Source organism: Patagioenas fasciata (assembly GCF_037038585.1).
Source record: "Patagioenas fasciata isolate bPatFas1 chromosome 19 unlocalized genomic scaffold, bPatFas1.hap1 SUPER_19_unloc_1, whole genome shotgun sequence".
Lineage (NCBI taxonomy): Eukaryota > Metazoa > Chordata > Aves > Columbiformes > Columbidae > Patagioenas > Patagioenas fasciata.
In genome coordinates this window covers 2,373,066-2,398,927 of record NW_027288507.1, presented here as the reverse complement: position 1 = coordinate 2,398,927, position 25,862 = coordinate 2,373,066, and the positions used below count along the sequence as shown (strand labels likewise).

At 53.9% G+C, this 25,862-nt stretch overlaps 1 protein-coding gene across 1 annotated transcript; it reads right to left on the bottom strand.

The window, feature by feature from the left end:
• Positions 1 to 9,719: 9,719 nt before the first annotated feature.
• Positions 9,720 to 13,433, bottom strand: LOC139826629 (coiled-coil domain-containing protein 81-like). The gene is made up of 5 exons (XM_071802981.1): positions 13,200 to 13,433; positions 12,468 to 12,529; positions 11,812 to 11,968; positions 10,693 to 10,949; positions 9,720 to 9,731 (listed from the first exon to the last, which is right to left on the bottom strand). The coding sequence occupies exons 1-5, from the start codon at positions 13,261 to 13,263 to the stop codon at positions 9,720 to 9,722; spliced, it is 552 nt and encodes a 183-aa protein (XP_071659082.1). The 5' UTR covers positions 13,264 to 13,433.
• Between the last annotated feature and the right edge of the window lie 12,429 nt (positions 13,434 to 25,862).

Here is a 25,862-nt window from a genome sequence, read left to right as displayed (position 1 = left end):
GGGAAATATAAATTTTATGATATTAAAGGAGTGGACACTGCAGGTTTGTGAAACTCAGGACCTGAGCCTGAAAGTTCAGAGTCTCTGTCCATCTCCAGCCACCAGTCCTTGTTCTGCTGAGTTAATAATCTCTTCTCCCAGTGTTTCAATCTGCTTATTTTTTGTTTCCAGAATTAATACATTGTGACCCAAGCTTCCTTGTTTCCTTCCGATTAGATTATTTGCTGGTTTCTTGACCTTTGGGCCTGCCTGTCTTCCAGGAGCTCTTGAAATAACCCTCTAGATGGGGTGAGGGACAGGACATGAGAGAATACACCTAATTCATGCCCCTGTGAATGGTAAAAGTGAAGTCTTGGTGCCTTTCTGTGCTGCTCTGCCAGCACTGTAACAACCTGAGGCTTTTCTAGGAGGAAATGTGAAGGTGGTCGGTGGGGTGAGATGGGTGCGGACCCTGGTGAGCGGCTCAGCCGGGTGTGTATGTGTGTGGGTTTAACCATCCAAGTGAAAACATTGCATTTAGATTAAATATCTCTGACCTGTCCTCTCCCTACTCCTGTCTGGGCTCTTCCTTGTTAGCCCTTTTGGATGTCCTTTGTTAGTTTTATCTGATTTTCTGCCTTGACCTTTCTGATTATGACCCTGTCTTCTTGTGCTTTTCCTTTTATTTTCAGCTGGAGGATCACAAGGGTGCAGAAGAGCCTGTGATTCTGCCAGATTGGTTTCTTGTTACGCTTGCGATCTTCGCTTTATTATTGGCACCGTTTGCACTGAACAGGGTTTGAAAAACTGCCAGTTGTCCTGAACTCCTTTGCCCTTCAACTCTCCTCCTCTGGGATCTCACCTGTGGTTCAGGGAGGTCTCATTTCTTGAGTTTTCATGTTCATTGTTCTTCTTCTCCTTTCGTGGTCACCACCACCAGCATCTCCCCACCTTCTTGGTCCCCAGCAGGTATCCACGTCAATCACTACATCACTGGAGTCAATGATACTTTATACCTGTGCTGCATTTTCCCTCAAAGTTTCTTCCAAGACTCCACAGCACTAAGCATTGCTCAAGGAACAGAGCAACCATTATAGGAGGGGATAAAGCAAAAGCTGATAAAAATAATACCCAGGGGAGTGGGGAGGGGGATGCGCTGCATCTCTACTAAAAATGAAATATTCTGCGGGCAGCTGGGACAAGTCTCTAATAAAATACGGGCTTACGATCGTGAGACTTCTCTAATAAAAATCTTTGTGGTGTGGGGGGTTTTGAGTGAGATTTTTTGCTTATTTTTGGAAGGGCAGGAATATTGTGCACAGTTATGTGGGACTATGGTGGGTCTGTGGATTCCCTGACGGAGGGCATGGGAACAAAAATTAGCCTTGAAGATATGAAGGCCTACCCATGAGAAAGATGGGAGTGATGGAGTATCCGGAGATGTTAAGGATGTACCCGGGAGGGAGAAGGGAGTAAAAGAGTAGCATTGATGACAGCAAAAATAGCCAAAGAGATGTTACTGCTGTAACTTGTAACCAATAGTGAAGAGACACTTGAATTGGTAAAACTGTATAAAAATGCACTTGTGGCAATAAATGGCATCTGCTGCTTTTATCCTCAGAGAACTTGGTCTATGCCATTTGTCCGTCTCAACCGTGACACAGGAGGCTCCATGTGAACATGAGCAGAAACTTGTTTGCTGGGAGGTGCCAGAGCCTGGCCCAGGCTGCCCAGAGCGGGTGTGGAGTCTCCTTCTCTGAGACATCCAAAGCCGCCTGGACCCACCTGTGTGATCTGCTCTGTGACCCTGTGTGAGCAGGGCTGGGCTGGGGATCTGCAGAGCTCCTGCAGCCCAACCACTCTGATTCTGTGACTCCCAAGAGGACCACGTGGTGATCAGGCTGCTGGGGTGGATGGAGTCCATCCTGGGGCTGGCTCCAGGGAAGGGACCGGGGCAGCTGTGGTGCACGAGGAGGAACGATACAGGTTCCCAGGTGTGGTGGATGCACTTGACCCCCTCCAGCCAGCCCAGCGGCAGTTTGGTTCAGACTCCAGAGGAGGGAAAGGCCTGGGCTGCAGCCAGGCCAAGAGCTCCTTCCAGGAGACCCACAGGGAAGCAGAACAGCAGCTGAACACCAATGGGTTGTGGGTGCAGGGGGTCTTGTGCAGACCTTTCCCACTGTCTGCAATTTGACTATGAGCCAACAACTTTATTTTATAAATATGACAGCCTGGATGAGCCTACTTTGAGCTCGCTCTGCTGAATAACCAGCCGTATGGCCATGGTTTTACTGCTCACAGGTCAGTGGATGAGCCCAATTTATGTTTCATAGCAATCGTTTAGCTTAAGCAAATGCATACTAGAAATAACGAATTATCTGGAAGTATAAGGTTGCATGATTTTTAATATACTTGCTGCTTCATGTTACTTAGGAAGCTAAAATCTTTGCTGTAAAAGAAAACTTTGTAACTAATCTTTGCTAAAATCTGGAGCTGTAAAGTTCTGCTCATATTTACCAAAAGCACCTACAAACTACACTGAAGACTTGCAAGATAAGGTCTGGTTCACACTTTGCTGGGAAGAACGGAACTGACTGGGGAAAAAAATAACAATGCAAGGCTAACGTGGAGGCATCACAGACGTCTGCAGAACGGGGCCTGTTTGGCACTTTGCTGAGAAGAAAAGGATTTATTCACACAAACAGTACCCGGAAGGCTATGGACCATAAACAGTGTCTACAGCTGAACTAAACAAAGGCACACGTGATATCAGTGAAAAGACCCAGTGAGAAGCCAGAAGACCCCAAAAGGAAATATTACTCTTATTGTTATCAAATAATTTTGAGATCAATGCTAAAATAATTTTGAGGTGCAGTGCTAAAATGGAGATATTGTCTTGAATAAGTAACTGTGATCCAACTGCATATTTGAACTTGGTACTTGGTTGTCATATCTGAGCTCAGTATTTTAGTTGGCATATATATATATATATGTATTTCGTACCAAAAGAATTTTGTTTGGGGAGATAATTACGAAATGGGAACCGGTTCCGCTGCTAAAATACCACCTTGCTCCCCCTTAGGATGCATCCTTACGCATTAGAGTAACTTTTGGGGAAATATTCTGATAAAAGAAACTTGAAACGATACTGTACTCAAATGTGGCTTAAATGTGGAATTCTGGGTTTTAGTGCTGTATTGCAATTAATGTTGTTCTGCAGAACTTTGGAAAAAATGGGATGAAGTATGGTACTCTAAGGTAATTTACTCTTATTGTTATCTAATAATTTTTAGACCAGGAAAGAATTTAAATTGTTAAACTCTGATTCCGATTGGGGGGAAAAAAAAATCCACAAAAACCCCCCACAAAACCAAAACCAAAACAAACCCGAAATGCTATGATGGATGGGAACTTGATATTGTATGAGGTTGTATTTAAAAGTTGCTGGAATGTGAACTGATTTGGATCTAGGAATCTCCGTGAGTCTGTGTGTATTGTCTGAAGGCCTCTAACGCTTTGGGGAAGGAAGGGGTGTTTATATTTTTTAGGATAGTGATTGCTGTTAACTTCTTGAATGTCAAACACATCTGTGTGACATTTTATTCACAGAAACAGCCCCTCCCACCCCCAAATTCACGCGCAGTTTCCCTTCTCACTGAATTACCCAGACTGCAATCTGATTTGCTCAAATCTTGTTTGCCAAAGGGTGAAAGTTGTACTTTCTTGTACTTCCATATGGTGCCTCAGCTTGTCCTACGCTTTCTCCAGCCCCCGCCTTGGGCAAGCGCAGGAACACTACAGGAGAAACAGGACTATGATTTCTGCAAGTGACTTCTCGCTACATTTTATATCCATCTTGAAGACTGCAAAAGACCTGATTTACAGAGTAGCAACGACTGCAGGTTTCTGTCTCTCAGTGATCCAGACTCTCTTCCAGTGCAAAGAAAGGTGATCCTGTGTGCGGCACGTCAAGATAAAGCAAAGTGGGTGTCTGAAGTCACTGGCATCATATGGAAGAAATCCCGTTTCTGCCTACTAGAGCAGGAGGGGAAGCAGGTAGGTAACTCAGGGGCAGGTGTTTGCATGGCACCTATCTACATAAGTCTTCATATATACATATATATATCCATATATTCCTTAGCTGCTTAGATTCACCTAAGAAGAGGCAAGCCATTCTTGTTGACCGTTGGCCAACCTCACGCGTGGTGCCATGAGAAAGGCACAGCTGTTTAGAGTGTAAATGGCAGTAGGAATTACTCCTATGGAGGCAAAGTCAGGATGCCCAAAAATCAGGGCTTTTCAGGAAAAAATATCCCACAGAGGTCTGACAAATGGGCCCGATCTCTCGTAGCGCGGTTAAGCCTGCCTGGGCTCTGCCAGCATCGCTGACACCCGCTGCGTGGAGTCCCCACAGAGCACGGGCAGGGTGAGGGTGCCCAACAGCCAGCAGTTTCGAACTTCCTTCCCTCCTGCCACACAGCCGCTCTCAGGCCCCTGTGACACGCTTTATGCCAACCCAGGGCTCCGCAGAGGAGCTTTCGGAGGTGTCCCCATCCCACCTCGGCTCCAGCCTGCCTTTCCTGCCAGGGGCTGTGGAACAAAAGGGTCGGGAGCCCCAGCAGAGCTTTGGCAGAGCCCAGCTGCCCGCCATGGCTTTCCTCTCCCCAGGCACGGCTCCTGCCTGGGGTGCCATTGTCCCTGTGGCACACGGTGGTTCCTGCACAGCTCTGGGCGCCCCGCAGTGCCCTGGCTGGGCGAGCCCCCGGATGCTTTCCCCTGCAGCTCGGCTCCCCAGGGTGCCCAGGCTCTTCCTCCTCCTCCTCTTCCTCCTCCTCCTCCTTCTCCTCCCGCTCCTGTCCGGGATGTGCAGCTGCGGCAGGCTCCGTGCCAGGGACGCGGGGTGCAGGGGCACAAAGAGCAGGGCCGCAGCCGAGCCGGTACAGCAGAGCCTTGGGGAGGGCTGCCCTTGGAGCAGGGCTGAGGCTGAGGCTCCAGCCCTCTTCCCTGCAGTGGCCTTTCCCTGCGCCACTGCCCAGCGCAGCTTCCACAGCCGCCAAGGAAACACCCACAGTGTCAGACCCAGCGGTTTGCAGGTGGGGCTTTACTGAACAGAAGGGAGAGCTGGTGTCAGCAGCCTGGCTGGCCGGCACTGGCGCTCGTCACGCCGGAGGAGGCTCTTGCTGGACGTGTCTCTCGCGAGCCTCAGCGCCTGAGACGGTCTCCTGGCACTGGCCGACGTGGAGTAGATCTGTTCTCCAGAACTGAGGAGTTGAATACAAAGCTCTGTAGTCTTGTATGCACAGAGAGGTGCAGAGCAACAAGTCTGGTCAGGACACATGTGGTGGGATCTGCTGCTGTCTGGAGAGAGCAGGTCCAGGTCCCTGGGATGCAGTCCCACCCTGCTGCTCTCCGTGCCCCCAGGGCTGTCAGGAAAACACCCTCTTTGCCCAGCTCTGGCCTGAAGCTGGCCCACACCCCCTTTTTCAGAGGCGAGCACTCCAAAAGGCAAACACTCAACTGGGAATGCTCTTTCCCCAGTTGTTTTTCAGTGCCTGCGGTACCTGGGCCTCCCATTGCTCTGGCTCTTTTTTCCAGGCCTTTGGCGGTGCCACTGCTGCGCTTCTGCTCTATCTTGCTGCACAAGGACTCCCAGAGCTTGCGTGTTTCCTCCTCCGTGCACACGCGGGGCTGCGCCTGCAGGACCACGGCAATGCAGCAGCAGGCAGTGTTAGTGTCCCTGGCAAGGGCTGGGGGGATTTCAGCGCTCCCCCTCCCTCCTGCCCCTTCTTTTCAGCCTCTCCATCAGCCCTGCTTTGCTCACGGTCCTGACTGCAGAGCCTTTCTGCAACGACCCCTGAGCCAAGGGAGCGCGGGGCTGAAAGCAACCCGGCTGCTTGCTGTCCCAGACCAGCCTGGCCGCACCGTTGCGCCGTCGCCATTACAAACGCCACCACATCAAGCCTTGGGGACGTACCGGTCCTGCCCTCCTCTTCCCCGCCTTGGCAGGGGGTGCAGCTTGGGGTGCAGCTTCCCGCAGGTGTTGGCTGCTGCCTGCCTCTTTCCCCGACCGTTCCCACCGCAGCACTGCCAGCTCGCTGCAGACACACAGCGGGAAGAGGTGGTGTGAGCACAGGAGAGCGCTCCAGCCGGGCTCCCAGCTGGGCGCCAGCCGCGGCCGCAGGAGCGGCTCTGCCGAGAGGCCGGTGCCAGGAGAAGCGGCTCTCTCCCGCGGGGCTGCGGGGAGCAGGAGGAAGGGACTGCGGGAGAGGAAGCACTGCCCGTGTCCGGAGAGATTTACCACTGGAGCTTGTCCTGCAGATCCAGCTGCTCATCCCTCTCCCCTCTTCTCTTGCGGGCCACCTGCCCCAGGATGCAGGTCACCACCTCCCGCAGGGCCCGGTCTGTCCGTGGGGAAAGGCTCCTGCAACAGCAAGGACAAAGTCTCCCTGACTCTGCAGCTGGGACCGTCCTGCCTCTTCCCACACTCAGCCCCACACCTGCTTTGGCCCCTGCCGTGGGGTCTAACCCAGCCCGTTCCCGTGGCTGCAGAAATCCCGGGGCGTCCTGTGCAGCCCCGTGGCTCAGGGTTTGGCTCCCCGTACCCACCACCACCGGCTCACGCCCCACCGCCCCCGGGGCTCGGCTGGAGCGGGCACACTCGTACCGCTTCAGGGGGACGCTGTTGTCCTCAGGGACGCTGGGGGGCTCTTCTCCGGCCTCTTCCCAGCCCTCCATGTTCATCTCCAGCAGGTCACAGCTGGACTCGTCTGACTCCACGCTGCTCGAGGAGCTGTCTGAGGAGCACTCGGGGGAGCTGGATTCCTGCACAGGAGGAGACTCTCATACAACAGCCCTGCACCCGGAGGGTGCTGCTTCCCAGCACGCAGACCCCAGAACACTTCTGAATGGACCACACGGGACGGGGAGAGCCGGGAGAAGGAGCTCAGCAGGCCCTGGGGTGACCTCTGAGTGTCACCAGGGTTTCACTGCAACTCTGTGTCCCCCTTCTTGCTCAGGAAGGGCAGCATCACCCGCCCGGTTCTGCTGCAGCAAGGCTGCTATGACGGCTTGGGTACCAGGGTACTTTGCAGTCTCAGCCGCCCCACGGGAGAAAGTGCTCTTTTTCTGCAGGAATCCCAAGTACCTGGCTCCTCTGCATCTCCTTTGGCTTTTCTCCATTTCCTTCCACATTGGGCATCTCCTCTTCTGCCTCGGCCTCTGCCAGCTCTGTTTCCTTCTCTTCCTGTTCTTCCAGGTATTTCTGGATATACGGTGGAAGCTGCTCCTCCTTCTTCTCCCATTTATTCTGGGGGACAAACAAAATGCAATAGCAGGCAGCATTAGCCTTCCCTGCCACGGCTGAGCTGTTTTCCTTCCTTCCTCCCTCCCTTCCTTCCTTCCTCCCTTCCTCCCTCCCTTCCTTCCTTCCTCCCTTCCTCCCTCCCTTCCTTCCTTCCTTCCTTCCTCCCTCCCTTCCTTCCTTCCTTCCTTCCTTCCTCCCTTCCTTCCTTCCTTCCTTCCTTCCTTCCCTCCCTCCCTCCCTCCCTCCTCTTCTGCCTTGCTGTCCACGCTGGTTTGCTCCCAGGTTCCCGCAGGCTCCACCGAGGAGCCCGTCTGGAATGACCAGGGAGATAAGCCACCACCGGGCTACAAACCAGCCGGCAGCTGGCGAGCCCAGACAAGCCCTGCAGTCACCTGGCCGACAGAAACGGCCTCAAGTGAGGGCTCTGGGGGTGTTTCCAGGCTACTGGAAGTGACAAGTATATTCTCAACTGACAGTGACCCGCCTCCCTTCAAGCAAACACCAAAGCAACTGGTCAGTGGTCCCGTGAACACCCAGTGAAGAATCTTGTGAGCACTGGCACGTGTGGAGCAACGCTGCTCTACAGTCCAGTAGGATGTGCTCCGGCAGCATCCGGTGTCGGGTACCTTTTCTCTCCTCTCAATGGCTCTGGCTATGAAGTCCACTTCTCTGGGTGCAACCAGAGGCGGTAGCTTTCCTTTCTCCTCCTTTTCCTTCAAGCAGCTCCTCTGGATGACCGGTAGCTGCCTGCAAAGACACAACAGGGCGTGTTGGCAGGAGCGCAGGAGGAGCTGGTTCTGCATCCTGTGCTTCCAGGTGGCGCACCTGCTTCTGCAGCAGAACGTGCTCTGCTCACATCCTTGTGATCAAGTCCCCAGACACAGAGAAGACCCCAAGCTGTCAGCCTCGGATGGGCCCAACAGCCCCCCTGCAACTCAGGATGCCCAGGTCTCGGCCCTCTCTTGCTGGAGCAACCAGAGGAACAGGGTCCTGTGCCCGGAGATAGCGCTACGCCCTGTACGGGCAGGTTGGGCGCTGGGGACACAGTGTCAAAGGGAGGAGGACACGACCCCACGAGAAGGGCCATCCTGCCACTGGGCTCTCCGTAAGACAGGCGTCAGCGTAGAAGAGGCTCCTGGTTGCTCAGGGCAATCCTCTGCAGTAACTAACTGCAGAACTCTGTTCTCAGCAAACAGAAAGGCCAGGCTCATTTCAACCTGAAGGGAAAGCCAAAATGACCTTCTGCTCCTGGAACGAGCCTTTGCACTTGGCTACTCAAGAGTTCTGCACATCGGAAGGGAAGAAAGAAATAGTGGTGCCAGCAGAGTCTGCCAAGAAGCTACAAGACACTGCCATGAGCAAGAAACCATGAGTTAGTGGGACGTGGGAAAAGCGCACTTGGGGTGTTTCCAGGAGAAACGTCTCGCTCCCACAGAGCCCGGAGCAGGGGGTCACGCTCACCCATTTATGCGAGTGTCTCACCTGGCGCGAGGCTCACTCCCCTCAGCTTTCTGACCCTGCTCCGGCTTCACAGTCAGGGCAGGTAACCGATTTGGAGGAAGCCTGGTTCGACGGAGGAGGCGCTTCTCGGCAGCATCCTCTAGAAAGGGGAAAGGAGACGGTTCTTCAGAACAGCATCTCGGTGTTGTTCTGGGAACCGGGTGCCACTTGTGTGCCAGTTCCAAGGAGAGTGACGTGCGGGTCTGCTCAGGGCTGTGGTAACACTGGGGAAGGTGGTCCTTTTCATCCCTTTGGGGGAAAGCCATGTTTCCTGGGAGGTCTTAGGCCTTTTCTGACACTGTTTTTCTGGTCCAGCTCCTCGTGCCTACAGTGCACTATTATTCCCTGGGGTTCCCTGGGGAAAACTATCTGGATGGCTTTCTCTCATCCTTGTGCTGAAACAGGGGGTTCCCTGGCAGAGCCGGTGGTCTCCGGGAGTCATTCTGGGAAGGGGAATCATTTTGCTCAAGGGAACCCAGCTCTGGGATTTCTGCATTGGTCCTGTGTACACACATTTGCTGCTGGAGCAGGTTCACACCACAGGCATTGCCTCTGAGACATCTGAGCACATGATGGAAAGAAGCAGGCTTAGAGCTTTGCACTGTTTGCAGCCCAAGCAGGGAGTGGAGGCCACTGGAAAGGTGTCCTTCAGCAGTCCAAGAGGCCCTTTGTGGTGCAGGACTGTCCTGAGACCTTGTCCCATGATGGGGCACCGGAGCATTACCATGATGGGTCCAGAGAGTCACAGGAGGAGCCTCTCCCTCTTCCAGGCCTCCTGGGGTAACCTCAGTTCTGATCCCCTCCATGTGCCGTGGAAGGAAACCCTGCAGCCCCCTGCCAGCAACCCACTGGTCCCCGACCTTTCTTTCCACTGCCATCACCTTTTCCCTGCACACGTCCCGTCAGGTCTATCAGCGTTGGCATCTTAGGCACGGTCTCAAGTTGGCACCTGAAGAGCAAGAAGGTACCAGGCTGAAGAAAGGACACCACATTGTTTCCCAAGGCAGCCCAACCCGGAGGGCTGCAGTAGAAACTCCAGTGCCGGGAGGGCTAGGTGAGACCCCGTCAGCCTGTGCCCGCTTTTTTCCATCCTTCCCGTGAGAATGGCCGTCCTCCCACAAAACCCCCTTGCTGCTTCTGGGGAAATGATCCTGCTCACAGTGCACATGGAGAGCAGAATATTATCTAGTGCTCTGATTTTCTAACACCCTTTTGAATTCTGATCTTGCCCTCCAAGTTCCTGTAGAGCCTTGCAGATTAACGTTTCCGGACCTAAGAGCAGTCTCTCCCACAGAGGAAAGAAAAGGAGCAGGAGAAACGTAGTGGGAAATGTTGCCTAAATGCGTCTCTAGCTCCACAGTAGGACAGATGCATAAGCCGTGCCACTGTCCCACGTTCCTCCAAGTGAAGTCAAACATACCATGGCAGGACGATAACACGTCCAGAGGAGGTCTGGGAAGCAGCGGTGTCATGGCGTGAGATGACTGAGTCCCTCATCTCCGGCATCTGCAACGAGGACAGAGACGGATGACGGGAGGAGCGGACACTGGGAAGGGCCGGCTGCTCGCTCCGCCTCAGCCCAGCGCCAGCAAAGAGCCAGAGCCGCCCAAGGGCTCTGGGCTCAGCAAGCCTTGCTCTGCCTGTGCCTCTGCTCCCGGCCCCCAGAGTGGGGCACGCAGCGCTCCCCGCCATCAACGCCGGCCTTTTCTCGCAAAGTGCAGCTCCTCTGGGGGTGGCTCTTGCAAAGCCAGGCCATTGCACGCCAGGGAGGTGCTCTGCAGAGAGCCTGCTGTGCTCTAGAGCTCCAGGAGCCCAGGTGACTGAACAAGGCATGGTCGGCCAGGGGAAAGCAGCCCCCAGAAAGCATTTCAGAAGCAGCAGGAGTGGGGCTGGGAAAGTGAAAATCCTACCTCGAGAAGAGCTTGCAGCATCTTGCCAGTGCCATTCAGCCTTTCCAAAAAGTGTAAGTAAAATCTCTTTTTTATCTCTTTTCCCTCGGCAATCAGCATGCCCACGTCCCTCCAGATGATGGCAACGTTCTTCCTGTTCTCTAGGTAGGCATGGAAAAGGTGCGTGGTCCTTTCCATGTAGAGCTGCACGGTGCCCTCAGAGACAGCGTTCTCTGAGGCTATCTCAGCATACGGCAGTTGTTCGAAATCTTGATGGCCTGAAAGACAAGAGAAGAGGAACACATGAGCTTGCAGACCTGCTGGGCAGGCTACAATCAAAGGTCTGCAGCCTCCAGGCCCTCAGGCAACACTTTGGTACTGGGCTGCCTGGCTGGGCCAGCGCCTCTGAGGAGACGCTCGGCTTGTCCCTTCCTCTTAAAGTGGACAGTGAGGTGCGGAGCAGACAGCTGTGGCTTCTCTGATACAGAAAGGGAAACAAAGAGTCTTAGGCACTTGGTGGGAAGAAGAGTGACTGCGGGACAAAGTGGGGAGATAGGCACCAGGTCCCAGGGCAAGCTGGAGGGTGCCAGCCCACACTCGGTGCTGTCTTTGTCTTTAGAGAGAAACGCACCCCAAACACAGCCCCAAGCTCTGGGTGCTCCCCAGGGTCCCACAACAGCTGCCCCAAAGGCAGTAGTGACTAGAAGGCGCAGGTGTCGCCGTCACTGGCTTTTGGAAGGAACCGTCTTACCCCCCTGGGTTTCCCCTGCTTTTCCCCTGTGCAAGGAGGCTGAGGGAGCTGGGAAGAGCCCTGGCATTTGCCTGGAGGAGGTCTAGTGCAGCGGAAAGGGGGAGCAAGAGTTGAAGCATCACAGAACCAGAAGACACCACACCAAGGAAGCTGTGAGGGAACCTGTTGTTGAAGCAGGACAAAGAGAGTGCGCTCTTAGCTGTATTGTCCTCTGGTGATTCTTTAAAACAAACAGCTAGGCAGGGTCCTTTCACAGCCGGCTGGTTTTGTCGAGTGAAGCTCTTGGCAGGACCGCGGTGGGTGGCTGGTACTCCCCTCAGTCACCTCTGGGGAGCAGAGCACCCCTCCCCACCCTGCTCAAGGGCCAGCGCCGCTTTCACGCTGCTTACCAGGGAAGTCTTTGCAACCATAGCGGAGCTCATAGTCCTGCACAACAGCCTTGTCAGGTCGAAACACGGGTCTCTCCACGATCACCAGATCCTGCTCGCTGAGGGCTACTCGCTTTCTGACAACCGCAAAAGTCCCGATTCCGGGAATGCGGACAGCCTGGAACAGAGGAGATGGCGGATGGGAAGAAGTCTTGGAGGGGCAGACGGGTGACTTGTCAGAGGAGGCTGATGGTGTTTAGTGCCCTGCCCTGGCCTGAGGCACAAAGGAGCAAGATGGGCTCCTTGGGAGAACACAAACAGGGGCTGCGCTTTTCCCTCTCACCCCCCTTCAGCTACGAAGAACCAAATAGGTGAGGGAAAGCTGACAAACACCCTCTGGCTCAATCAGATAGAAGGCAGGGGGTTCCCACACTTGGAATAAATCCAGATGTGTCCCAGGCTTCCAGGTTTTCACATGCAACTCTGACGGGGGGACCTTCTTGTACATCTGAATGGACAGAGAAGGTGTCCATGTCACTGTGTGCATTGCAGTGTCGTGCTGGGGCGTTGCTCCTGCTTTCAACGCAGGGGAAGAACAGCTGCACCCCATGGCAAAGGGCTGTCAGGACTTGATCAGCGTTCATCAGGGTGTGAGGGGAGAAGGAGGTAAGGCCCACCTGGTGGAGAGCCAGCTGCAGGCTGAGGTGATACGATGTGCTGGCCCAAATCTTAGCGAACTCTGGAAAAACAAGGGAAAGACCTGTCATGCTCTGAGGCAGCAAGCTCAAGACCATTCGGCCCACTCCTGTCCAAGGAGCGATGCATCTTTCACTCAGGCATTTCAGGTGGTCTCTCTCCAGCCCGGCAAGAACCAAAGGACACCTCATGCTGCCTCCAAGGGGCTCCTTTCCTTGCAGGTGCAGCTCTCCAGGGTGTGACCCACTCCCACGGGAAGCCGGCAGTGCTTTGCCATGCCCGCGGGGGCACGGGGCTGTGCTCCACGCGGCTCTCGGAGGCTCAGGGCAGGCCCTGGTGTCTCCCCAGCAGGGGCCAGTTTTGCCGGGTCACATCTCTGAACACACAGAGCCCACGTGGCCCACGAGCACCTTCAGCTCTTCCATTCAGACATGAGCTCAGCGTGGGTAATGCCCAGCGCCAGGCAAGGGCAGCCCTTTGGGGTCAGGGGTTTCTGCCTGGGCTGCCCCAGGAAGGCAGGGGCCACGTCAGGAAGGGAACCAGGAGCCCTGGCTGCCACATCAGCCCCTCAGCCCTTTGGGATGGTCAAGCAGGTCCCTCCTTGCAGTCACCACTCCTGAGCAACCACCCCCCACAGTCCTCGGGTTTCCATCCTGATTTCAGAGATGTCCTTGACCCAGACACACATGTGAAATTGGGCCTGAAGGCCTTACCATAACGCTCGAGCTTCTCAATAGTTGGGCTCAGGTGAGGCTGCAAGAAGAGCTGTCTTGCCATCTTAGTTCCACTGCTGCTTCAAGTCAACAACAGCAGCAAGTGGCTGGACAATGGCTTTACTGCTTCTCCTTGTCCTCCTCCTTCTCCTCCTCCTTCTTCTCCTTCTTCTCCTCCTTCTCCTCCTTCTTTTTCTCTTCTCCTCCTCCTCCTTCTTTTTCTCTTCTCCTCCTCCTCCTCCTTCTCCTTCTCCTCCTCCTCCTCCTCCTTCTCCTCCTCCTCCTCCTTCTCCTTCTCCACCTTTCACACTCCTTGGTGCTGTCGTGCTCCCTCTCTCCACCTTCTCCTCCTCACTGCAGAGCAGCTACTCCAGAGCAGAGCGGTGGCGAGAGCAGCTCTCAGCACTTGGAGTCGACTCGGCCTCACCGGGGTGAGTGGGGCAGATGCTGGTCACGACAGGGAAAGGGGGACTGTCACCACTGTGACGTCTGGCTGTCCCACTGTGACCTCGGACCGTGTCACAGAGGGGCTGCACACACCTGCCCCCCAGGCCCTGCCAGGGGCTCTGCAGTGGGCAGGGGTTTCTGGGAGCTGCCCCCACCCCACTGTCTCCTGAGCGGGAGGGGTTTCCCCAGGCCGCCCCTGCCATGTCCCCACATGGGGACACAGGGCTGCAAGCGCCGATGGGCTTCCTTCTACCCTTCCCCGCTTCTTCCTGCCTCTCTCACCCAACGTGTCTGCAGCGGGGAGCGCGGCTGCCCTGCCACAGTAGGGGCGTGCAGAGAAGCCGTGAAGCTTCTAGACCGCCCACAGTCAGATCTGACACGGATATAAACGGGGTCCCGTTGAATGGCCGTTTGTGGTCTTCTCGGAGCTGCGGGTCTGTCTGCCTGAAGCCTCCCCTTAGGCAGGATCGCCACCTAAAGTAGCCTCCCGGGATTGGGTCAGCCTCGTCGCCTCGCTGGGGTGAGCGATAACTTACTAGGTAGAACTGAGCTATTTCCTCACCAGATCAGCGAGTGTATTAAACAATTCCTCGCCGCTTGGGCAGGTGTTTTCCTCATTATAAACCCGTGGATTTTCTTGAATAATTCCTTGCCAGATTCAGGCAAGCGTATATCCGTAATATAATTTCTCACTAAACACGTGGGTGTATTTTTCCTGGGGTTAGAGACTGTAATAGACTTAACGATATATTTGTTAATCAAACTGGTCTAAATGGATATGTTATCAGTGGCTGTGAAACCTGAGCATATAATATTAGTACATGCTGCCATTAAACAATGCAACCTGTATGTAGTCTTTGTAGAAAAAAACTGTTCCACAGATATGTGTAAAAGCCTAATTTAGCGTACCCTGCAGAACATTCGGGAAGAGGCTGACAGAGAGAAGGGCTCAGGGTCATTAGGAGACGGGAGTGCCGAGGCGCCAGTGAGCCGCTGGGTGCCCGCGGCCAGTGTGGGGGATGTTTGGAGGCTTCAGGGGCACCCCACAACCGGTGTGGGGGTGCAGAGAAGCTTCTAGAATGCCTAGAGTCAGGTCTGATCAGCCTATAAAAAACGGGACTCTCGTCGAGACTCCGCCCATTGTCGCGGGTCTCTCGGAGCACGAGCGAGATGCTGCCGCCGAGAGCCCTCCTCCCCGGGATGGAGACTCCGCTTGCCTTGCCGCCACGGGTGTGAGTAAAACGGCTCGCAGGATTGCGAGTATATTTATACTTTCCGTGCACATTTGCACCTGTAACTTCCCGTGCTTAATATAAGCATGTATAAAATTATTTGCTTGCATAAGCGCGAGTGTATTTATACTTTCCGTGCACATATGCACGAGTAACCTTCTGTGCACATTGGCACACGTATAAAATTATTTCCTCGCATAATCGCGAGTGTATTTTCCTCCCGTGCTTCCATATAAGCACGTGTAGTATTCCGTGCACATTTGCACGTGTAAGTAAATTAACCCTCGCAGGATTGCGAGTGTATTATAAATTTACCCTCGCGGAATCGCGAGCGTACACTTTCCGTACTCACTACGAGTACCTATATCCCTTTAAGAATAATCCCGCACCGTGTTCAGGCAAGCGTGTACTCCTCTGGGCCTCAGGGGCGGTTCCGGCATTGTTTTGGGTGAAGCCACGTGCATGCACACTGTGGACCTCCTGTTGTACTAGTTGCTGCCCCTTCATAATTTTCCTCAACTGATACCCGAACCTATATTTAAGTCACTTTTGGAGTTCTAAAACCCTGTTTCTCACCGGTTTAATAAAAGTTGTTTTGGACCCTCTTGTCCCTTAAACTAATCTCGGGGTGCATTCCGTGACACGCTGGCTTTCTTCTTGCTTTGGATCAGCAGCTGCCCCTCCCTCTTGATGTCTTCCCGGGTGGGGACGTGCTCGTCATCTTCGTCATCAGATTTAGAGGATTCTGGAGGAGGGAACAGAGAGAAACGGGCTGGGGAGGGTCTGCAGGGCCACTTCTGCTGTGCCCATGTCACCAGGGAGAGCCAGCACGTTTTGGAGGGCTGGTGACATCACAGGGAGCTTTCCTGCCAAGCCCTGGCTCTTCCTGCCCAGCATCCCAGGCTGACCTGCAGGGCCTGGCAGTGCCGCTGCTGTGGCCCATCCCCAGCTGCTGGGGCTTCCCAGAAAGGTCTGGAGCCACGCGGTGCTGGATGCAGCTCCAGCTTCATTCAAAACAGGTGGCAAGCTCAGAAACTCAGTGGCTCCTCCAAGAGTATCCAATGGGAAGAGGCCACAGACAGACCCCAGCACTGGTTGTTCTTCACAACCAGGTGATTTCGAAGACAAGGCTCTCCCTCCTTGCCCCACAGCATCTTTTCTTGTTCCTTCTGTGGTTCGATGCTCACCACCCCGCCAGCTGCCTTCATGCTCCCACATCCCCACCTAAAAGCACCACCCATGCTCAAAGCCTTGGAGACAGCCCCAAGGTCTGGAGAGAACTCATGGGCTGGGCTCTGCTGGGACAGGGAGAGACAGGCGAGGATGGTCAGAAATCCCAACAGGCAGGGGCAGGGACAGTCGCCGTGGGACACGTCCCCGCTAAGCTCTCCTACCGTCATCGCTGCTGTCTCTCTCCTCAAAGGAAACCACCACGTTCTGAGGATCACTCGACATTTTTTTCTCCAGAAAATCCCTGGCCTTCACAAAAATCTGTGAAAGACACTCTGGGTTAATTGCTGAAGGGGAGGTGGGTGTTACAACCCAAGGGATGCCCTTGATGTCCCCCTGGGGGACACTTGGGATGGGCCATCAGGAGGAGCCTGCTGCGGGTCCCCGAAGACCCCAGCAGGGATGGACATCCCACGTATCTCGTTGCTCTTATCCAGGATCTTGCACTCAGGGGGCAGGTGGGCCGCCCGCTGTGCCAGGTACTGCAGCTTCTGGCCCAGGTACTGGAGCTTCTCCTCCACCCCCCGGGACAGGAGAGAGTCATCCTGGAGACGGAGAGAACCACCTTGGTGGGCAAAATGAGCCACTTGGGGTGAATACCTGGCCAGGCACGGTGATGCCATGCAGATGGAAGAGGAGGCGGTCGATTCTGTTTTCAAATTCAAGGAGAAGCTCCTCGTTCTTCAGCAGCTGGGCTCGCGACCGGTCTCGCCGGGCCTCTTCGGACTGCCGTTTTGCCCTCAGCTCCTCCTCCAGCATCCTGCAGCCAAGCACAGTCACATCCATACAACTGCACAGGGGTGCAGAGACACCACAAATCCGTTGCAAAAGCTGCCCAAGTTGCAACCCACCACACCCCCTGCCATGAGTAGGGACATTGTCACCAGCTGAGGTTGCTCAGAGCCCCGTCCAGCCTGGCCTGGGATGTCTCCAGGGACGGGGCATCCACCACCTCTCTGGCCAACCTGGGCCAGGCTCTCACCACCCTAAGCGTAACAAGCGATAAGACAAACAGAAATGGCCTCAAGTTGCGCCGGGGGAAGTTGAGGTTGGATCTGGGGAACAATTTCTTCCCCAAACGGCTGTCAGGCATTGGAACAGGCTGCCCAGGGCAGTGGTGGGGTCACCATCCCTGGAGGGTTGGACAGACGGAGATGAGGTTCTCAGGGACGTGGGTTAGTGCCAGGGCTGGGTTAACGGTTGGACTCAATGATCTTGAGGGTCTTTCCCAACCAAAATGAGTCTGTGATTCTATGACATGGCTGTCCCAAGGGACACACAGGGATGGTGACTCCACCACTGCCATGGGCAGCCTGTTCCAATGCCCGACAGCCCTTTTCAGGAAGAAATTGTCCCCTATATCCCACCTAAAACCTCCCCTGGTGCCAGTTGTTTCAGGCTCTTGGTCTGGTCTTTGCACTCTGGCCAACAGAGAAGCCACAAAACGTGTTGAAGACTTCTCTCTGACAAAGCTGGACTCCATTTTTCCATCTCAGTTTTTGGAGAATCCGGTCTGTGGCCTGTTTGCCAGACGCAAGGGAACACTGAGATGCTTTAGCTGCCTTGAAAGGAGGGGAAGAGCAACGACATGCAGCAACACAGGAATTTCAGGTCTCCTGAAACTGTTAAGTTGTGAGCAGAAGATAAAGGCCAACTGCTTTATCATGAGCATTCCCTGAATGTGTTCAGACACCGCATCCCAACTCCTCACCATGTCTGTGAGGCGAGGAGAAGACGTCACCCCACCAGCGAGCTCCTGCCCGGGAGACAACACTGGGTGCAATCGGACTGACTGCCGCTGTCTTAGCCTGGCCCGGGAGAGGCGCCCGTGGAAATGGATGTGACAAGTGGCAAAAAGGTACAGGAGCGAGTGGGAAGACACCAGAGGCAATGCCTGGGTTTCTAGAGTAAGAAAACACCAAAATACAACCAACCAGGAAGGCAGTGGCAGGGTCAGGAGCATCCCTCTGCCAAAGTGACCCCTGGGCCACACAGGACAGCCCTGCCTGGGACAGCCTGCCTGCACTGGGCAGGGGAGCTGCATGGGGCACAGTAGGGCACTGTCCCCACCCCATGGGGGCCATGGGGCAGTAGAGCCCATGTCGGGGCGTCCCCAAGATGGAGGTCATAAAATCATTGAATTATTTTGGCTGGAAGAGACCCTCAAGATCATGGAATCCAACCATAACCCACCCCTAGCACTAACCCATGTCCCTGAGAACCTCATCTCTGCATCTGTCCAACCCCTCCAATGATGGTGACGCCACCAGTGCGCAGGGGAGCACACACATTCCCAAACACTGGAAAAAGAAAGGTTGCACGGTGCCCTCCAATATAGGAAAATTAATAATGTAAGGAATAAATTAAGAAATGCAGGGGAGGGAAAGGGCTGATGCCATTGGGGTTTCATTAGGTGGCAGGTGGGGGGGGGTGACACAGCCCAGGGAAGGAAAGGAGAGATTTCCTCTTCTGCCCTGAGAGACCCTTATTCCTTCCACAACAACCACTGCCAAAGGCTTGACAGGAGCTCCAGCGCAGTTGTCTGCAGCCGCTGCCGATGAGAAACCTAAAATAGGACATGGGAGAATTTGCACGGGAGCGTTCACCACGCGGAAATCTCTCTGCCCTGGGAGGGCTGAGGTTGAGTGCGTTGGAGGTTTGTTTTTGTTTTCAAGGATGTGATCAAAATCACATGAAATGACACACAACAAAGGATAGGCACAGGCTGGGACTGACACCGGAGCCTCAGCACCGGGTTTTATCGCTCATGGAGAAAGGGAACCAGGCTAAATCAGCCAGCTGGAGGCCAAAACAAGCAGCTCCTTTGGCTGTTCTGGGACGGGAGATGCAGGCAGGGCCACCAGTGTGGGGTCTGTCCTGGAGCTGCAAGGGTGGGATGTGGGACGAGGCAGCCAGAGCTGCTTCCACACAAGGAGGCACAAACATCTGCCATTTCCAGGTTGGTTTTAGGAGGGTTAATATATGTGTGGGTCAAAACTCACCATCACATCGCCTGCGTTGGCATTGCCAGCCACAGGTTGGGTTTTAGCATCGTTCTAAAATGCTGGAGGGCCTGAGGCAGCACTGGTGACAGAGGGACAGACCCCCTGGGGTCCATGTCTGTCTTGCGCTGGGGACCCCAGAGCTGGACTCAGTTCTCTGGGGGGCCCCAGGAGAGCAGAGCAGAGGGGGAAGCATCCCCTCCCTCCACCTGCTGGTGATGTGGCCCAGGACACACTTGGCTTTCTGGGCTGCAAGAGCACACTGCCAGCTTATGGCCCTTTTGTTACCCACCAGCCCTTCTCCACAGGGTTGCTGCCCATCCGTCTGACCCTCCCTCCCTCCCCCAGTCTGTGCTGGTACTGGGTATTGCCCTGACCCAGGTGCAGGACCTCGCACTTGGCCTGGATGAATTTCACAAGATTCACATGGACCCCCCAGCCTGTCCAGGTCCCTCTGGATGTCACCCCTTCCCTCCAGTGCATCGACTGCACCACTCAGCTTGGTGGAAAACCAAAAGTGAAGTGTCTTGGGTGATGCAGACATCAGAGAAAGGCATCTGGCTTTAGCTCTCTGCCAAGCACAGCTGGGGAAACCCTTTGAAATGCTTCAGCCACTTTAGCAGAGAAAAATAACACCCCCACACAGTTGCCAGGCTTTATCGCTTACAATTTCTAACTGTTGGTGGAAATCTTCATTCTCAATCACTTTAATCAGCACCTTGAGCTTCTCTTTCAGTTTCTTCCCCTCCCTTGCTGGAAGAATAAATCGCAGCCTCATGTGAGCACGTTTGATTTGCATGGTCTCCTTTAACGGTCTGATCACTTCCAGTGCCTACAAAGGTGTTAAAAACAAAGAGCATTTACACACCTGCTTGAAAACCATCACACAGACCAAAACCTCAAATCCTTCGCATCAGCTTCTGACACTTTTGTCAGCGCTGCAGGGAGTTTGCTCGAACGCTGCTTTGGTAGATTAACAAGGAAAGGCAGAGTTCTTGTTATTCGTGATCCCTCCAACGCTTAAAAAACCCCTCTGAAATCTTAAATAGCACTTATACTACAAACCAACATGTGGCTCAGATGCAAGGCCCGATTTATTACCTCAATCAAACTAAAGGACAAAACTTTTCTTTCTGTTCCAGGCGTATCACTGTTGCTGCTTTAATTAGTTTCTTTCTTTCTTTCTCCCTTCCCTGAATTGTTAGAAAACAAACTGCACGAGTTTCAGCAGCTGTTTGCATCCAGCATTCAACCACCGGCTGGATGAAGAATCACTCTGCAGAATTCAGCCCCCAGGGCTTTGCTGATCCCTCTGTGGCTGCAAACAGAGAAATTACACTTGAAGCCACCACCTCTGACCTGAAACCGATTTTGCAAGAAAACAGACCTGCTGCTTCGTGCTCTAGTTTGGTTTGACAGAGTAGTGAATGTCCTTCACGGCTCTTTCTATGACGATCACTGTGTACGGCCTCTTTGTTTTGGGATTCACGCATTTGTCAGCGACAATGGTCGCGATGTCTCTAAACATCTACTCCAGCTGCGTGTGCCGTTCTTTGTCCGATACCTGCAGCTCTCCTTCTGTTAAAATCTGGACAGTAAATAACTAAAAAAACCCAGTTAATAAATGTCATGGGTTTGACTACAGAGTGAAAAATCTAGTAACTCTGTTAAATTTAACAATTGCTTGAATGGTTTGGTCAGATGTGAAGTGGATAAAAAAATAACAGTATTAATAATGTACGTCATTATGACAGACAGCACGGAGAGATTTCAAAGAAAAAACTCACCACAGAAAAACTACAAAAAAAGATGCACAGATTTCCTTGAATTCACAACAAGCCCACAGTTCATATCCTACCAAGAAGGACTAAGAAATTAGATCTGTTCTTAACATTTCATTGGACTTCCCCAAGTGAGCAACTGTCCCCTTTGCATCCCCTGCATCCTTAAAAATATACCTTAGGTGAGAAACTCTTCAGCACTGGTAATTCTTTTTTTTTCTGTGTCCACAGACATCAGTGTATAAAAGCTGTATATTCTACAGAGTATTCAGAACTCTTTTCAGCTAAATACATATAAAATATTCAAGACTTGGAGCACAAGTGTGATGGGAGCAGCTGAGGGACCTGGGGGGGTTCAGCTGGAGAACAGGAGCTGAGGGGAGACCTTCTGATCTCTGAACTGCCTGAAAGGAGCTTGGAGCCAGGGGGGGTCGGGCTCTGCTCCCCAGGAACAAGCGCCAGGAGCAGAGGAAACGGCCTCAAGTTGCCCCAGGGGAGGCTGAGGTTGGATCTTGGAACAATTTCTTCCCCAAAGGGCTGTGGGGCATTGGAACAGGCTGCCCAGGGCAGTGCTGGAGTCACCAGCCCTGGAGGGGAAAGTCTTCTCCAAGCTTTTATAAAGCTGCTAACCGCGAAGTGGTTGAAACCTACCATCTTACAGATTTCTGTTTGGTCATCCGTCACAAATGCTTTAACAAGATCATCTTTCTTTGCCACCTGGCCTTTGAAAATGTTGACAAACACTCTGTGTGTCTGCAGGACCTCATCAAAATCTTTCTCCCTAGAGATTAGGGCACGGTTAGAAAATTTGTGAAGTCAACAATATAAAAAAGAACATGAGTTTTTAGCAAGGAGGAACAACCTGTGCTGCCAACGAGCCTGGAAACTTCTACTCCTGAGATGTAACTCCCCAGGAAAGCGCAGGGCACTGCCCTGTGCCCAAGGGCGCTCCGCGTACCCGGATTCACACAGATCCCACCACCTTCCTGGGCTGGAGAGCCGCGTACCACAAAAGCTCCCCGGCTCCACAGCCAGGCCCCACCTGGGCCTCTCCCCTGCCACAGCTGGGTGCCCACACGGGGCTGCCCCACAAAACTGGGTCATAGAATCACAGAATGTGCTGACTTGGAAGGCACCTACACGGATCACAGAATAGTTTGGCTTGAAAGGGGCCTTCCCAGCTCCCCCAATGCCACCAGGATCACGGAGTCCAACTCCCGTCCCTGCACAGGAAACCCCACAGGTCACCTCGTGTGCCTGAGGACATTGTCCAGTCTCTCCTTGAACACTGCCAGGCTTGGGGCCGTGACACCTCCCTGGGAGCCTGTTCAGTGTCCAGCACGTCTGGGTGAAGAACCTTTTCCTCATGTCCCACTGACCCTCCCTGGCACATCTTCTGCCATTCCCCGGGCTCTGTCACTGTCACAGAGAAGAGCTCAGCCCTGCCCCTCCTGCTCCTGCTGAGGAACCTGCAGCCCATGAGCTCTGCCCTCAGTCTGCTCTGCTCCAGCTGAACAAACCCAGGGACTTCAGCCGCTGCTCATCCGGCTTCCCCTCCAAACCTTCACCAGCTTCGCAGCCTCCTCTGGACACGCTGCAGTAGCTTTGTCTCCTTTGTCCCCAGCCTTGCACACAGTGGATGCTCCAGGTGAGGCCGCCCCAGCGCAGAGTAGAGCGGGACAATCACCCCCTGCCCGCCTGGCCGTGCTGTGCTGGGTGCACCAGGACACGGGGCCCTCTTGGCTCCAGGGACACCGGTGGCTCACGTTCAACTTGCCGTCCACCAGAACCCCCGATCCCTCTCCATGGAGCTGCTCTCCAGCACCTTGTCCCCCAGTCTGTCTGTACAGCCGGGGTTGGCTCAGGTGCAGGATCCGGCACTTGCTCTTGTTGAACTTCATGTGCTTGGTGATTGCCCAGCTCTGCAATTTGTCCCGGTCCCTCTGCAGGGCCCCTCTGCTCTTCAGAGTGTCCAAGGGAGGTCCACACAAGCCCCCCCCAGCCGGGCCCCACACGGGCCTGCGCCCCACACGGGCCTGCGCCCCACACGGGCCTGCGCCCCACACGGGTCGGCCGGCCGGCCTCCCTCCCGCCCTCGGGCAGGCCCCGGGCCGGCACTCACGCTCCGCTGCGCCATCCCATGGCCTTGTTGCGGTAACAGGCGATCCCGAAGCGCTTCCCGGCGCTTTCCCCCTGGTTGGTGGGGGTGAAGACGGACACGGCGCCGGCCGCCGCTGCGCCACGGCCGAGGGGCCGCCTCACGCTGCCTTCCCATTGGTGGCCGCCGCCCCCAGGAGCGCCAGCAAGAACCGTCCGGAGGGAAACGGTGGCCGGAAGGGGCGGGGGTCTGGGGAGCTTGCGGTGTATGGGGGGAGGAATAACCGTGAGGGGCGTGAACCTGTGAGGACTGTGGGGGGTGACCGTAGGGTTTGGGCTAAATAACTCTGAGGGCCAGTGGTAATAACGGGGCGGGGGAAGGGGTGTGTGTGAGGGGCGGAGTAATGACCATGAGAGGAGGGTGGGTGTGGGGGGTTGATAGCGGCGGGGTGAGTGATAACCCCGGAGGGGTGTGTGTGGGGTAATAACTGTGTGTGAAGGTAATAACTGGGCTGGGGGGGCGGGGGGTGTGAGGGAGGGAAGAGTAATAACCCTTGGGGGCAATAATTGTGGGGAGGGGAGAAGTGTGTGGGGGTAATAACTGGGGGGGCTGTGAGGGGTGGGTGTGGGTAATAACTATGGAGGGGGCAATAACTGTGTGTGTGAATAATAGCCATGGGGGGGTGGGTGATAGCTGTAGGGTGGGGGGTGATAACTGGGGGTGTAATGATGTTGAGGTGGGGAGAGTGTGTGTGTGTGGGGGTAATAACTGGGAGTGTGTGTGTGTGAGGGGGGAAGGGTAATAACCACGGGGCGGGAAAATGTGTGTGTGTGTGTGGGGGGGGGTGATATCTGGGGGTATGTGAAGGGGTAATAACTGGGGGGGGTGGTTCTGAGGCAGTTACTGGGGTGTGGGATGTGGGGGTCAGTGTGAGGGGTTTGTATGGGGGGTTAGAGGGGTGGGTGAACACGGGAGGGATGGGCTGGGGGTGCAGGATGGCGCGTGCTGGGGTGGGCACAGGGTGTGGGGTACTTGGGCTGCTGCAGGTTTCTGGAGCCCCCTGGAGGGGTAAAACCCACCCCTGTGGGCTGCCCACATAAACCAGTCGTGCTGGAGGCACAGGATGAGCTGCTGAACGGGCCTGGGAGCCCCTCGGCTCTTTTCTTTTTTGGGGTTCAGTATTAATTGTGGAGGGGTGAGGGGGAAAGAAGCTTTTTTAGCATTAGTAACAGCCCAGGGGAAAAATAAGTTAGCAAAGCTTCCAGCCTCTTGGAAATGCTCGGTTTCTGAGCTCGTCTCACGTCTGCAGAAACAAGATCCAAGAGGACTGTGGATAACAGCAGGAGGGTGTCATCTGCGTTCCTCAGTCCATCAGTGTTGCAAACAAACCTTATTTAAACTCTTAAATGCTTTTTTTTTTTCTGAGCTAGGTAGTGTCGGTGACTGCACAGGTGCACTCCTGGCTGCAGCGTTATGTACCCTGAATTTTTAAGTTGGTTCAGAACAGTGTGGGTTGTTCTGAACCAACCGTCACCCACATGATAGAATTCTGAAAAAGTACTTTGAAGGTTTCCAGGTTTTAGTCTGGCCTTGAAAGTCTGGGTCGAAGCTGTTGTTGTAACCAGTGTGGTGTCTCATGTACACAAGCAAGGGCTGTGTTCGGCAGCAGCCTCTGTGGCAGTGATTTCTCCCCTGACATGGAGCTTTTTAGCTCCAGAGATCTGCCTGTGTCAGGTCCGCGCAAAACTAAGGCCAGCGAACGTTTTGCAAGGACTCTTTACTTTCAGGCACTTGCACAGCACAAAAGTATTTTCTGCCTTTCCTTAGAACAGAACCTGTATGATTATTTTTCTTGTGTGCTTACACTGAATTCATCCTGTAGGAATCTGCTTTCGCTAAATCTGTTATTTATTCCAGATCTAGATGTCTCAATGGATACGTGGAACTTCTTCTATACTTCCCTGGTGTCCTTATGGCTGCACAGACTTTACGTTGATTCTGTTGTTGCTGTTGGTGAGGCGTGGAATGACCTTACAACCCTTGAGGTTATAAGGAAGGTATGTATTTAGGTACGATGCCGGACACACGGGGAATCATTTCACCTAATACGTGTGTAAAATTACAGTAGCTGTGAGCTTGGTTAAATGCAGTAAAGCGTTACATATTCACGGAAGTTTTAGGAACACCTGTACATATTCATAACCTGTCCCCGAGAAGGCGGTTCTTATTGCAATGAGTTCAGGAGACCATTTCCAGAGTCTCCGGCTCCTCCTGGTTGCAGCTGCGCAGTGATCGTGACCCCGGGTCCTCTTCTCTGTACCCGATCACCTTTGGTCCAGTGTGATGAGTTGGTTGGGTCTCAGACTGCTGAGTTGGTTAAAACTGTGTCCAAGTTTCTGTAATCTAGTTCACCCAAGGATGCACCCGAGGATTGTGATCTTTGCAAGGCGTCAGTGAAGTCCTGTTTTTCGTACAATAAGTTACACAGAGTTAAGCAAGGCTAGGCAATAGTGATGTGGGTTAAAGGGTTAGCTCTCTAAGTGTCTTTAGTGATGTGGGGTAGGGTTAGTTCCTTAAGTGTCAAGTGTTAATTAGTTAATTGTCAGTTCCCTGTATCATTCCCCCCTTTGCTAAGAGGTTAGTAAATTCTTTTACTAATGTGATGATTGTCTATGTTTTCTCTGGCCGCAGGTAAGAAGGCTACTTCTACCTGAGAAAACCCATCTCTATCCTTCAACAGATTTTTAATGTTAATGCAAAAGTCAGGCTCCTGGTGTTTGTCTTCTGCGCTGCTGAGCTCTTTGGGGGCAGCTGACAGCCATGTGGCTGGTGCTCCGGCAGGAATGGCATCTTCTGGGCTGCGACGGGAGCTT

Bases quoted from the DNA above. Each gene is read 5' to 3' on its own strand.
- LOC139826629 (XM_071802981.1), bottom strand. From the start codon at position 13,263: ATGGCAAGACAGCTCTTCTTGCAGCCTCACCTGAGCCCAACTATTGAG. The intron at 12,530-13,199 runs GTAAGGCCTTCA...TTGTTTTTCCAG, and splicing joins TGAGAAGCTCGAGCGTTATG to AGTTCGCTAAGATTTGGGCC. The intron at 10,950-11,811 runs GTAAGCAGCGTG...CTTGTCTTTCAG, and splicing joins TGGTTGCAAAGACTTCCCTG to GCCATCAAGATTTCGAACAA.